The sequence below is a fragment of the Lepisma saccharinum genome, chromosome 29 (assembly GCF_977018435.1).
Source record: "Lepisma saccharinum chromosome 29, izLepSacc3.1, whole genome shotgun sequence".
NCBI classification, from domain to species: Eukaryota; Metazoa; Arthropoda; class Insecta; order Zygentoma; family Lepismatidae; genus Lepisma; species Lepisma saccharinum.
The window spans coordinates 26,754,196-26,766,730 of NC_139257.1; the positions used below are offsets into that span (position 1 = coordinate 26,754,196).

General features: G+C 39.1%; 1 protein-coding gene across 1 annotated transcript in view; it reads left to right on the plus strand.

The window, feature by feature from the left end:
• The window catches only part of LOC145981446 (calcitonin gene-related peptide type 1 receptor-like), a 280,055-nt gene that overhangs the window by 112,555 nt on the left and 154,965 nt on the right, over window positions 1-12,535 (plus strand). Inside the window, exon 2 of the mRNA XM_083114678.1 lies at window positions 10,825-10,925. Within this exon, the coding sequence (XP_082970804.1) occupies window positions 10,853-10,925 (73 nt within the window). The 5' untranslated portion in view covers window positions 10,825-10,852. The remainder of the gene's footprint in view (window positions 1-10,824; window positions 10,926-12,535) is intronic.

Consider the following 12,535-nt stretch of genomic DNA (forward strand, 5'->3'; position numbering starts at 1 on the left):
GACATAAATTTTCTTTCTCCATGAAGGACGCTCCAGAGGCAAAAAATGGCCGATTACGACCCCCCGTGAAATCGTCCCAAAAGAACGAGAAAATTAAAAAATCACTCAATTGGCCCTTTTCCAAGGGTGAAAATGCAATTTTTTCATGTCCTTAGCAACCCGTTTCCACGGGCATTTTTTTTTTTTTGCTCACATTGTTTGATTCATCCTTCATTGTCTAGCTACATTATTTCTCACAGATCAATAACAGATAAAACAACTCCTTGTTTGAAAAGGTGCTTCAAACAAGAGTGACATCACATACGGAGATTCAGTCCAGATACAATTAGATAGTAGTAATCTATACAAATATATCTACATCGTGGTTCTTTAAATTAAATGTTTAGAGGCATGACAAACAATTCTTTAGAGCTTGCCATGCTTGTTGTTGTCCATGGAAACGGACGTTACTAGGGAACATAAGAAAGTTTATTTTCATCCATGGTAATTGAGTTGTAATAGACTTTTCGTATTTCAAAATATGAGCGTCAGAAATTATTAAAGAGGGAAAGTGTTAATTTGAGGGGAATGACTGAAAACAATCATTTTCCAATTATCTTTAAAAAGTGAAAATGACATAAGGCGTTAATATGGCTATTCCAATTTAGTGTCGCTATTGAATTCGTTTATGCAAAACCTGTAAGTAATTATTTTGAAACGGATATTGCTTACCCAATGTATAATTTAATAAATAGACAATTTTGAATATTTTGTATATTTGTACAATATTAAAGCCCGTACATGTATAACTTTATGTTCTAAACTATTCAAATAAGAGAACATACTGACTCGTTTCCCTTCCTCCAATAATGCACTCCTATATTTTCAAATATCATTGAGGAACCCCAAACTTTGTCTAACTTTACGCATGCGAGCGCACAGCCACGTCAAAAGTGAGCGAGTCACAATTATAAGTATTGTATGCTTCTTTTTGATAGTATGCCACGATTTTTTGTGCTCAACACAGACTACAACCTTCTAAATTTTTACATGAGAGGCAAGTAAAGTTGCCCACTCTGGCGTCAAAACTTGGAAGTCTTTACTGGTTTTGTCATTCCTTTCGCCTGACAACTTGTCTTGTCGAGAGACCGTTTTAAGAAGCTGCATGAAGACTTGTTAATGAAGAACCGTCTCGATAGAATTCATTCCAGAGCCTTTGTGCAATGCATGTTGAAGAGCATGGAACGTTCAAGTTACAAGGCAACGTTTTCCCAGTGGCAGCGCTTTTGGGAGGCAGTTGCCCCAACCACTTCTTGTCATTTTTTATCCTCGCACCATGGCCTCGTAATGGTAAGCCTTGTCTACCAATAGAAAATGAAGTCTTGCTCCCCCCAGTTTTGGCACCCAATTGCCGCCACTGGTTTCTAAGTACGTTTCCTTCCATTTTTCTCGAGAACACATTCTATGACGTAATAATTTGATCAGTATTTTGAAAATTACTTTTTTTAAAGTAATAGATTTACAGATACTTCACCCCAAAACTAACTCAAGTTCTTTAATCAATCGAGAGAGTAACTTATTTTCAGGTATGGAGAAAGAGAGGAAGCAAGAAATAAGTATAGAGAAAGAGAGGAAGCAAGAAATAAGTAGAGAGAAAGGTAGTAAGCAAGAAATAAGTATGGAGAGAGAGAGGAAGCAAGAAATAAGTATAGAGAAAGAGAGGAAGGAAGAAATAAGTATAGAGAAAGAGAGGAAAGGAAGAAATAAGTGTAGAGAAAGAAAGGAAGAAAGAAATAAGTATAGAGAAAGAGAGGAAGCAAGAAATAAGTAGAGAGAAAGGTAGTAAGCAAGAAATAAGTATGGAGAAAAAGAGGAAGCAAGAAATAAGTAGATGGAAAGGTAGTAAGCAAGAAATAAGTATGGAGAAAGAGAGGAAGCAAGAAATAAGTATAGAGAAAGGTAGTAAGCAAGAAATAAGTATGGAGAAAGAGAGGAAGCAAGAAATAAGTATAGAGAAAGAGAGGAAGGAAGAAATAAGTATAGAGAAAGAGAGGAAAGGAAGAAATAAGTGTAGAGAAAGAAAGGAAGAAAGAAATAAGTATAGAGAAAGAGAGGAAGCAAGAAATAAGTAGATGGAAAGGTAGTAAGCAAGAAATAAGTATGGAGAAAGAGAGGAAGCAAGAAATAAGTATAGAGAAATAGAGGAAGGAAGAAATAAGTATAGAGAAATAGAGGAAGGAAGAAATAAGTATAGAGAAAGAGAGGAAGGAAGAAATAAGTATAGAGAAAGGGAGGAAGGAAGAAATAAGTATAGAGAAAGAGAGGAAGCAAGAAATAAGTATAGAGAAATAGAGGAAGGAAGAAATAAGTATAGAGAAATAGAGGAAGGAATAAATAAGTATAGAGAAAGAGAGGAAGGAAGAAATAAGTATAGAGAAAGAGAGGAAGCAAGAAATAAGTAGATGGAAAGGTAGTAAGCAAGAAATAAGTATGGAGAAAGAGAGGAAGCAAGAAATAAGTATAGAGAAATAGAGGAAGGAAGAAATAAGTATAGAGAAATAGAGGAAGGAAGAAATAAGTATAGAGAAAGAGAGGAAGGAAGAAATAAGTATAGAGAAAGAGAGGAAGCAAGAAATAAGTAGATGGAAAGGTAGTAAGCAAGAAATAAGTATGGAGAAAGAGAGGAAGCAAGAAATAAGTATAGAGAAATAGAGGAAGGAAGAAATAAGTATAGAGAAATAGAGGAAGGAAGAAATAAGTATAGAGAAAGAGAGGAAGCAAGAAATAAGTAGATGGAAAGGTAGTAAGCAAGAAATAAGTATGGAGAAAGAGAGGAAGCAAGAAATAAGTAGAGAGAAACGTAGTAAGCAAGAAATAAGTATGGAGAAAGAGAGGAAGCAAGAAATAAGTATAGAGAAATAGAGGAAGCAAGAAATAAGTATAGAGAAATAGAGGAAGGAAGAAATAAGTATAGAGAAAGAGAGGAAAGGAAGAAATAAGTGTAGAGAAAGAAAGGAAGAAAGAAATAAGTATAGAGAAAGGGAGGAAGGAAGAAATAAGTATAAAGAAAGAGAGGAGTAAGAAATGTGTAGAGAAAGAGAGGATGAAGAAATATGTGTAGAGAAAGGGAGGAAGGAAGAAATAAGTATAGAGAAAGAGAGGAAGCAAGAAATAGAGAAAGAGAGGAAAGGAAGAAATAAGTGTAGAGAAAGAAAGGAAGAAAGAAATAAGTATAGAGAAAGGGAGGAAGGAAGAAAATTGTAGAGAAAGAAAGGCAGAAAGTAATAAGTATAGAGAAACGGAGGAAGCAAAAAATAAGTATAGAGAAATAGAGGAAAGAAGAAATATGTGTAGAGAGAGAGAGAGGAAGGGAGAAATAAGTATAGAGTAATAGATGAAAAAGAAATAAGTAGAGATACCGGGGAAGGAAGAGACAAGTGTAGAGAAAGAAAGAGAAATATAGATAAAGACAAGAAGAACGAAAGAAGAAGTAAACATAGTGATATTAGAACTAAAGAACGGATGTAAGGAAGACAGATAGACGGCAAAGAGGGAGAGAATATTATCAACCTTGACCAACCTTGCTGTCCACCTGAAATTTCTTGAGCCAACCCAAACGAAATTCTCTGGCGATAACGACGACGAACCCCCACAGATATAAAACATACTTGAAGAGGACACCATAGACTAGTTATCCCAAAGACTAATAAGAGTAACGTGACTCCTGTGCGTCTTGCGCTCATTCCATGATAAAGGTCTGTGGATGTAGAACATGCTCACCTCATAAACACGAGAGTGATGCTTTCAACCCTATCCAGCAACATGAAACTTCCCTCATTAACCGGAAAGTTTTTCAATAGCTGTGTTGTTCCGCGCGCAACACCTATCTTCTTGGGAGATATTACAAACCCGATACAACCCTCTGTGCGCCTTTGAAGGGAGCGGAAAATGAAACCTCACTCAGAAAGTTGGAGCCAACACAATCTGCTCCTAGCAGGATGGGCAGTGTCGCCGAGTACCAAAACTGGGAGTTGAAGGACAGTTTGCTTCCTCTTGGTATAGGTTTCTTTCTACAATTACAGCGGGCCCTCTATATGCTGGCAAGGGAAGTGGGAAGCGATCAATGCAGCACGATAAGAGACGCAGCAGCCAGTAGACCAAGGTACACTTAAGCCCCTATCACACGGAACTGGATTTCTAGTAGGAATGCCCTAGTTGGCGCTGAACTAACTTTCTAGGTAGCAATCATGGCCGCCTGGCTGACTGCTTGACTGGTTTGGAGGAATAGGACATGTTCTAATTGCTACTTGCTTTCCTCGACTGGATTTTGTGGAACAGCCAATCAGAGCAAAGTTTCGCCATGTGAGTGTGCAAACGAGCGTTTTTGTCTGTGGTTTCCGAGTGTTACTCCAGCAATGTATAACGTATACAGCATGAAATACGCGTTGAGTTACACCATCTATGCTGAGTGCACGGTGTTTACATTTGAAACAACTAAAATATTATTCCATACGTGTACAGTAAACGTTGTAAAGTATGTATTTAAGCAGCGCCATTGTTTTATATCTAATAACGTTTTATACGAAACGTTATTCCTCTCTGTTGAATAGTTATCGGCTTTTAAAAATGTGAAGTGATACATTGTTTACTTCTCACGCGGCCGCCATTACAACTTCTCTCGTATTGGAACACAAGTCTATCGACAAGTACGCTGATAAGTATCGTGTGAGGCGAAAACTAGCCAATTGAAAGCAAGTCCAGCGCCAACTAGGGCATACCTACTGGAAATCCAGTTCCGTGTGATGCGGGCTTTAGTACATCATACTGCCGCGTCGTAACTCTTGGCGCCACCGCTGTTGTGTAGTTGGTCTGCGCCGTATTCCCCACTTCCCTCGCCAGCATGAGGACCGGCCGCCGTAACGGTACAAAAGACCTATAGCAGGACTGTGCTAGGCAGTGAGTTTGTTTTCAAGACCACTTTATGCACAGATATAATAGGCTAATGGGGACTGGACCTACAGTTTAAAAGTGGGAACCGAACCAATATGTGCCTCCACCGGGTATCGAACCCGAGACCCCTTGATTACAAGGCTTCGGTTACCCCCTTTGTGGCAAATTCATTCATATCTGTACACTGTGATCACATGTAAGAATTCGACTACCGAAAGTGTTTTTCCCCCATCCATTGTCACTATCTGATAGTTTTTGGAAATAATTGTCAAACGACAACCTAAAAAAATCCAAAATAGCTGAATTTCGATGCGCCCTGGGGGGCAGGGGGCGCTCCCCGAACAAAAATTTCGAAATTACCCCCATAGTTTCTATAACTGGGAACAAAAATGCTATCCTCGAATTTTCGTAGATAGCACCGTTTAGGCTCTTCTCGTACGGTCTACGGCTACGTGTGACGTCACTCCCATATGCGACGAAAATGATGCAATTTTCAAACTTTTTGCAGAGCTTCACTAAATCATGAACTGCAACTACACTATCAAAGCTAAAGACGGGCAATTTTGCAGGCGGGCGCAGGAAATTGCACGCTACGACCCCAAATCAAAATGGCGCCCTCTACACATCAGCAACTTGCAATGGAGGCCTCCGAACCGTATGGTGACGTCATCAGCTCAACCTCCACGCTATACATCAAGACGATCTGAGCGCCACACGGTGAACACTGGAGCAACCAAAAAAAATCACCATGCAGGGGACATGTTGGGCAACTCTTTCTTGTTGCGTTGTTCCTGATGAAGGAACCTGTGTAGTCACAAACTGTCCACTTACACAATTTGAGCAAATTGTCTAATTGCTTACTTTCTGGTGAGAAATTGTTCACACACAATCTGTGTAAGTTGCAAATTGTGGTTCTTATCACTAATAAAAATTGATGGTGGGAAATCATTTTATGCGTATTTAGTGCCAGGTAACTGCAGAAAAATGACCGTACTCAACTCCTTATCAAATTTAGTCTCTTCGCGTTGCTCTGAACAATTGTGAACAACCACGTGCGCATCTTGTTTTCTGGCAATCTCCGCTGTTACGGTTGGTAGTAAATGATTTTCATTTCCAAGCAGCGAGACACGTCACATTATCCGTATCTCTTCTTGCAATTCAGTCCAACTCGGATGCTGCAGCAGAGAAAAATCTGGAGTGCCCTCCCCTCTTCCCTGACATCTCTCCAGCTGACTGACACGTGGATGGGAATTCTCCCGACATTGTCACACTCAATTTTCTTGTCGGGTTTTCCTGCGTTCAAGGGTCTGTCGAGAGATCAGAATGAAATTTTCTCCACCTCTCTCTCTCTCTCTCTCTCTCTCTCTCTCTCTCTCTCTCTCTCTCTCTCTCTCTCTCTCTCTCTCTCTCTTTGAGGAAGTAAGAGAAAGCTGCGTGGAAAATGAAACAGTATTCTCTCAATGTGTTTACTTTGTTAGTGCCCTTTGCAGAACCATCTATCTGACAGAAGGAAGATTATTGAAAGATAAGATAATTGATTAAGTAAATTTTAGCTTGAAATTCGTATACAATTAATAATTTTTCGTAGATTTGTTTATCTCTGAACATATGTGACTTCTGTTTGTAGATGTATTTAGAGTCCCTCTCTCTTTCTCTCTCTCTCTGTCTCTCTTCTTCTTCTCTCTCTCTCCCTCTCTGTCTCTCTCCCTCCCTCACTCCCTCTCCCTCTCTCTGTCCCTCTCTCTGTCTCTGTCTCTCTCTCCCTCCATCTCCCCCCTCTCTCTCTCTCTCTCTCCCTCTCTCTCTCCCTCTCTGTCTCTCTCCCTCCCTCACTCCCTCTCCCTCTCTCTCTCTCTCTCTCCCTCTCTCTCTCTGTCTCCCTCTCCCTCTTCTTCTCTGTCTCTCTCTTCTTCTCTCTCTCTCTCCCTCTCTCTCTCTGTCTCCCTCTCCATCTCTCTCCCTCTCTGTCTCTCTCTTCTTCTTCTCTCTTCTTCTTCTTCTTCTTCTTCTCTCTCTCCCTCCCTCTGTGTCTCTCTCTCCTTCTCTCTCTCTTTGCGCGGGACAGATGCTAATGCGAAGTTTTTAATAAAAGTCGTGTCATAGACATTTCTGTCTTTATCGCCACGTTTCATCTGTATTAATACTTTCGTATTCGGAATGAACTCGCTGCGTCTGTTTTGGAGTAAAACAACCAAAAAAAATGGAACATTATTTGAAATTGTCACGAAGGGAAGCATGGGCCAATTTTCGTTTAAGTTATAAAGCAGATGTGCGCAAGCTTTGCTTTTGGAGAAGCTTCAAATCGTTCTTAAACATTGTCGTGTCTTGGGGTGAATGTGTGCCCAACGTTCCTTCCAACAAGGAAATAATGCTGAAACTTATTGTCTACTTTTTAATGACTTAAATCACTCCCCCTACAAATTTCTGAAAGTCTACAAACACTTTCGGGGTGTAAGGGATGTAGTATACACCCCGCTAACTCCAGTCTTGTACGCCAACGAGGCTGTGACGTCTGGACCTACGACCAGCATAATCTTCGTAGGACCCTGTTGTCCTGTGTTTTGTCCTTATGTGTGCTGAGAGCCCATTTACAGCCTCAGCTTTTAAATTAGGTAAGGAGCTTTCGGTACTCTTTTGATTTAGTAATCGTGAGAGGCTTGTGATGCGTGCAAACAACCTAAGTACTGACACCCCCAACATTTTCATTTCAATCAATCTACCAGCACTTTCCTATTTCTGTCTCCTTAATTTATTTATTTTCAAAGTCTCTAGTTACTTATCATCCTTCAGAGCGATTAGTATAACAATAAATAAATGAAACACAAAATATGGTTAGTGCGAAGCAAAGTCTACTTTAAAAATAAATTAGGGCATGAAGTGGTATTCTAAACCCAATAGGTCTTCGAGGTTAGCTTCTTAACTACAAAGCACTACATTTTGTGCAAAAGTAATGTGGTGTCCGGACAGTGGCCAGTGGGGGGGACACTCCTCTCTCTCTCTCGGGAGTCCTGTGTTCGATACCCTGTGGAGACCTCTAGTGGTTCGGATCTCACTCTACACTATAGGTCCAATCCCAATAAGTCTATCCGTGTCTAAAGTGGATTTAAGACAGAAACTCGGAAAACTCAAATTCGTATCCATTCATGATTCGTTGAAATCGTTGTGATTAGCCAAAAGTTGCAGAAAAGCGATATCCTGTATGTATAGGATTACATTAATAGACTCTATAGATATGCATTACACAAATACCAGGAATGTCAAATTGTGTTCGTTTTCGTGGGACAGCACGTTTTGGAAACAAATAGGTCGCTTAACATCCCCCCCCCTTCCCTCCTCTCCCGAGCCAATCCTGTTGACAACCACGGACAGGCACCGAGATCTGTGCTCGAATCCCATACACCGCGCCGGGCTTGGTTGTTTGTGAATGTCCATTCCTCAATTTCATCATTTCATCAATCATCCCCATCTTCGCAAATTAGCCAAGAGGCACAAAACGCGAAGTAAAATAAACTAAATCAATCAAACCATGCACCGCATTCCTTTAATTCAATTCGGCATTGTAACTTTATTTGTCGTCTCGCTGTCAACCTTCGGGTGTGGGGATGCGACCTTAAAGGTGACAAAGCGAATGAAGACGTCGTATTTTCTACCAGAACATATTTACAGCGTTCATAACGTGGAAGAAATACGACGGCGATCCTCATAAACTTTGCATTTATGATCCTAGAATATTTCGTTTATTTTTTAAAAGACTTGCGTCTCGCCGTTAAACCTACGCGCTTATTTACCCAGTTTCAACTAGTCAGAAATAAAACTCAAAGAAAATTCACTTTCCCTGTGTCAGTGGACAATTTAGCACACTAACATATTTTTCATCCTTTCCCAAGAAGGATTATTACAAGTTGTCTTGAAACTGCAAGTTGTCCCGGTCGAGGAAACGTTATTAAGGAACAGCATGGGTTCTCCGAAAGAGCACTTAAGAAGCTCAAGAGTTCTCCGGTTCACAAGATCTCCCGAGCAGAACACACGCTATGAAGAGTGTAACCCTTCTATAGGGTTTTTATGTCGCGTGTTATACCTGTCAACAGCTCCTCTGTGGACTATAAAATAAAATAATGGCCCTGTCCTGATGAAAAGGGTCTCTTCGCTTTTTGTGAGGATGAGCACGTTTTCATGGTCTCCATCCTCTACTTCGAAATTTTCCTTCTAGATAGCTTCAATTGTTGCAAAACTCTCTGGTTGTCTCCAAATGTTCTTCTTGAATGGCCTCAATTGTTGTGAAATTCAGTGACCGCTTCGAATTTTTCTTGTTCCATGCTCTAGATTCTTCAGACAGTTTCTACTTCCCTCGTAATGTTATTTTTGCATGTCCTCGATTGCTGTTAAATTTTCTGCTAGCCTCTAAATTTTCAACTTGTATGACCTTGATTCTTGTGGAATTCTCTGCTTGTCTCTAAATTTTCTTGTTACGTGTTCTCTATTCTTGTGGAATTCTCTGCTTGCCTCTAAATTCTCTTCTTGCACCTCCTCGATTCTTGTGGGATTCTCTACTTGTTTCGAAATTTTATTATTGCATATTCCTCGAATCTTATGGAATTCTCTGCTTGCCTCTAAATCATCTTCTTGCATGTCCTCGATTCTTGTGGCATTCTCTGCTTGTTTCTAAATTTTCTTGTTGCATGTCCTCGATTATAGTGGATTGCTTGCCTCTAAATTTTCAACTTGCATGATCTTGATTCTTGTGGAATTCTCTGCTTGCCTCTAAGTCTTCATCTTGCATGTCCTCGATTCTTGTGGAATTCACTTCTTGCCAATGAAGTTCTTACCGCATGACCTTAATTGTATAATGATACTGCATCCCGCTACTAACCAAGCTGCCTTAAGTTCGAATTACACTCCAAGAATTGATGTTTCTTTGTCTTTGTTCAACGATTTTATGAGTTTATCACATATCATTATCCAACGATAAAGATTTGTCTGAGTCGAAATGTTCTTGCTTTTATTTTCAAATTTTGTGAAATTCTCTTATTGGCCTCGAAATGTTCATATCGAATGTTTTAGATTCATTTTGGCAGTTCCTATTATCTTAGAAAGCACTTTTCATTTCTTACTGTCTTTGGCTGCGGTATTTACTAGCCTTGGAAGTAAGAAGACTTTCCTTATTTATTATATTTTATTATTTTGAGGCTCTATTTTCAGGTTGAAATATTGGAATTTTATAACTTAGGGCTAACTTACGTAGGTTAGTTAGTAAGTAGGTCACAAACGTTTATTTAAAAAATACTAGGCGAGATACTGTATAATCTCCACCAACATTGATACACTTATCCCATCACCTTTTCAGTTCCCAAAAACCTGCTGCATGAAAGTCTTTAGGCTGTATCCCAACCACAGTCGCACCTCATGTTCAACACCTTCATCACCAGCGAAACGCGTGCCGCCACCACCGTGCTCACACCTTTCACAAATTCAAACGATTATGATGTAGACTAAACCATGGGAACACTATTGCGGTTGCTTTGTCTATTCGACACTGTCTGTCAGCTCGAATCATCTCCTCCACCCGTACCATCTCTACGTACAGTCCTCGAGCACAGTCTCCATTTTTACACTGAGCTACCCATGCGAGCGTCTGCTATCTAGCGACTGCTAACTGAATATCGTTAAGCTGGATTGTGCTGCCACGTATTGGCACCTTTAGAAACTACTCACTACTATTTTCAGCTATCCCACATCAGTTTGTGACCTATTTACTGGCTTGCCCTCGTATTATGTTGACTGAACTGAAGAGATGATATCATATTTGTCAGTTTTGAAAATAATTATAGAGATTTTCCATTAATGCACATAATGTTTGCGGGATTTTAATGAAGACTTCCTATTCTGTTTTCGCAGGTGGACCAAGCTCAAGTTCATTATCTGAATGACGGAGGATTATTTACTCAACATCGTCACGGAACGTGAAGTAGAGTGTCCAGTCGAAAACGTCACACAAGGTGAGTTGTAGATCCTACGTTATATTTGAAAAAGCCTTTCCTGCTCCTGTACCAAATATGCCTATCCGTGGTAGTGTTATTTGCAACTTTGCCATAGTTTTTATTGACGTCACTAGTTACTGACCTTCCTGAAATTGAAATGAGAGATTCTCTCGGTTTAATAAAACAGCTGAGATCTAGAGCATTTTCCAAGTTTTAGAGCTACGCTAGAATCAAATTTTCAAGGTCAAACTTCGGCTCCTTGCCCCAAGCTACGTTTCACCCTCGTTGCAGTGTTGCCAGTGGAGTTGTAATGATTCTATTTTTTTCAGTATATTGTTAAATAAAATTAATAGTGTAATTCCAGAAAAGCATCAACATTGAAGGTCAAAATTACATATCAGTGAAGAGCAATGTACTGTACAATTTTCAAAGAACATCTTTAGATTGCGAATATACAATACATGTTTTTCTAACTCTAAAATTTGCCTGTCAAGAATTACCTCATCAGGTACTATTCCACTAACTCTGATTCAGAAGAATCCAGATTCACAAGTTGCCAATCAGTCTGTTACCTTCAAGTTTATTTTTATATAGTGCTGGCAGATTATATTTAAAGAAATTTTGCTATGCAAGAAGAAAAGACTACTACTTGTAAATTTCCTGAGTTACATTTTTCATTATATGTTTCATAAATCATGTGCAAGGATATAAAATATGAATGAAACTGCTTCTAAAATGTCTGTTACCTTTGGAATTATATTACATTTACTGTTCCTCACTTGTTTGAGCGTTAGGACGATTAAGAATCAAGTGTTTCCTAATGTTTCGTGCTGTCATAATGAAATGATGACATAACGTATTTATATTTAGTTCAAGTGTGGTCTATATATCTTAATTTTTAACTCATGCTTGAAAACTTATGCTTAAAAAACTCATTACATGTTACGTGTCCATAGGAACGATAAAGGGAAAATGTTTAACTTAGCCAATAACAGATGGCAGCACCAGTGACAAAGGATAAAACTAATTTTAACAAAGTAGAAAGGTGTAAAGGATGATTAAAACAAAGATGGAAGTTAGATAATTACAATGAGTGATTGAATCAACTCGAATGTGCAACAATGAATTATAAGAAAGGAGGAAAATGTGAAAGATAGTGGACATATACACTTACGATATAGGGCAATGCTCTGAAAAGTGAAACTAGGATATCAAATAACGAAATAAAGTGCGCGTCAAATCTCCTGCATATAGCGATAGCCAATAGCAGCGCATTGCAGCGGTGCCATGTCGAAATCTCACACGGAAAAAAGACAGCGTGGTTGAGAAAAACGCCTTGTCACGGAACTAGGCAACGCCGCACGTCTGTGATTCGCTGGTGCTGTTCAGTCGTTCAAGGCCGTATGAAGGAGATTTGACGCGCACTAATTATGTATTCATGATATTTACATAGAGTACAATCCAAACCATCATGAAAAACAAAAAACAGGTAAATAATTAGAAAACATTAAAATAAATCTGTAAAGTTGAAGGTCAATTTACAAGTGAAAAACTCTTAAACTTTATCTCAGGTACGGATATATTTTATAGATATATATATAATTAACATATTTGAATTATTTTTATTT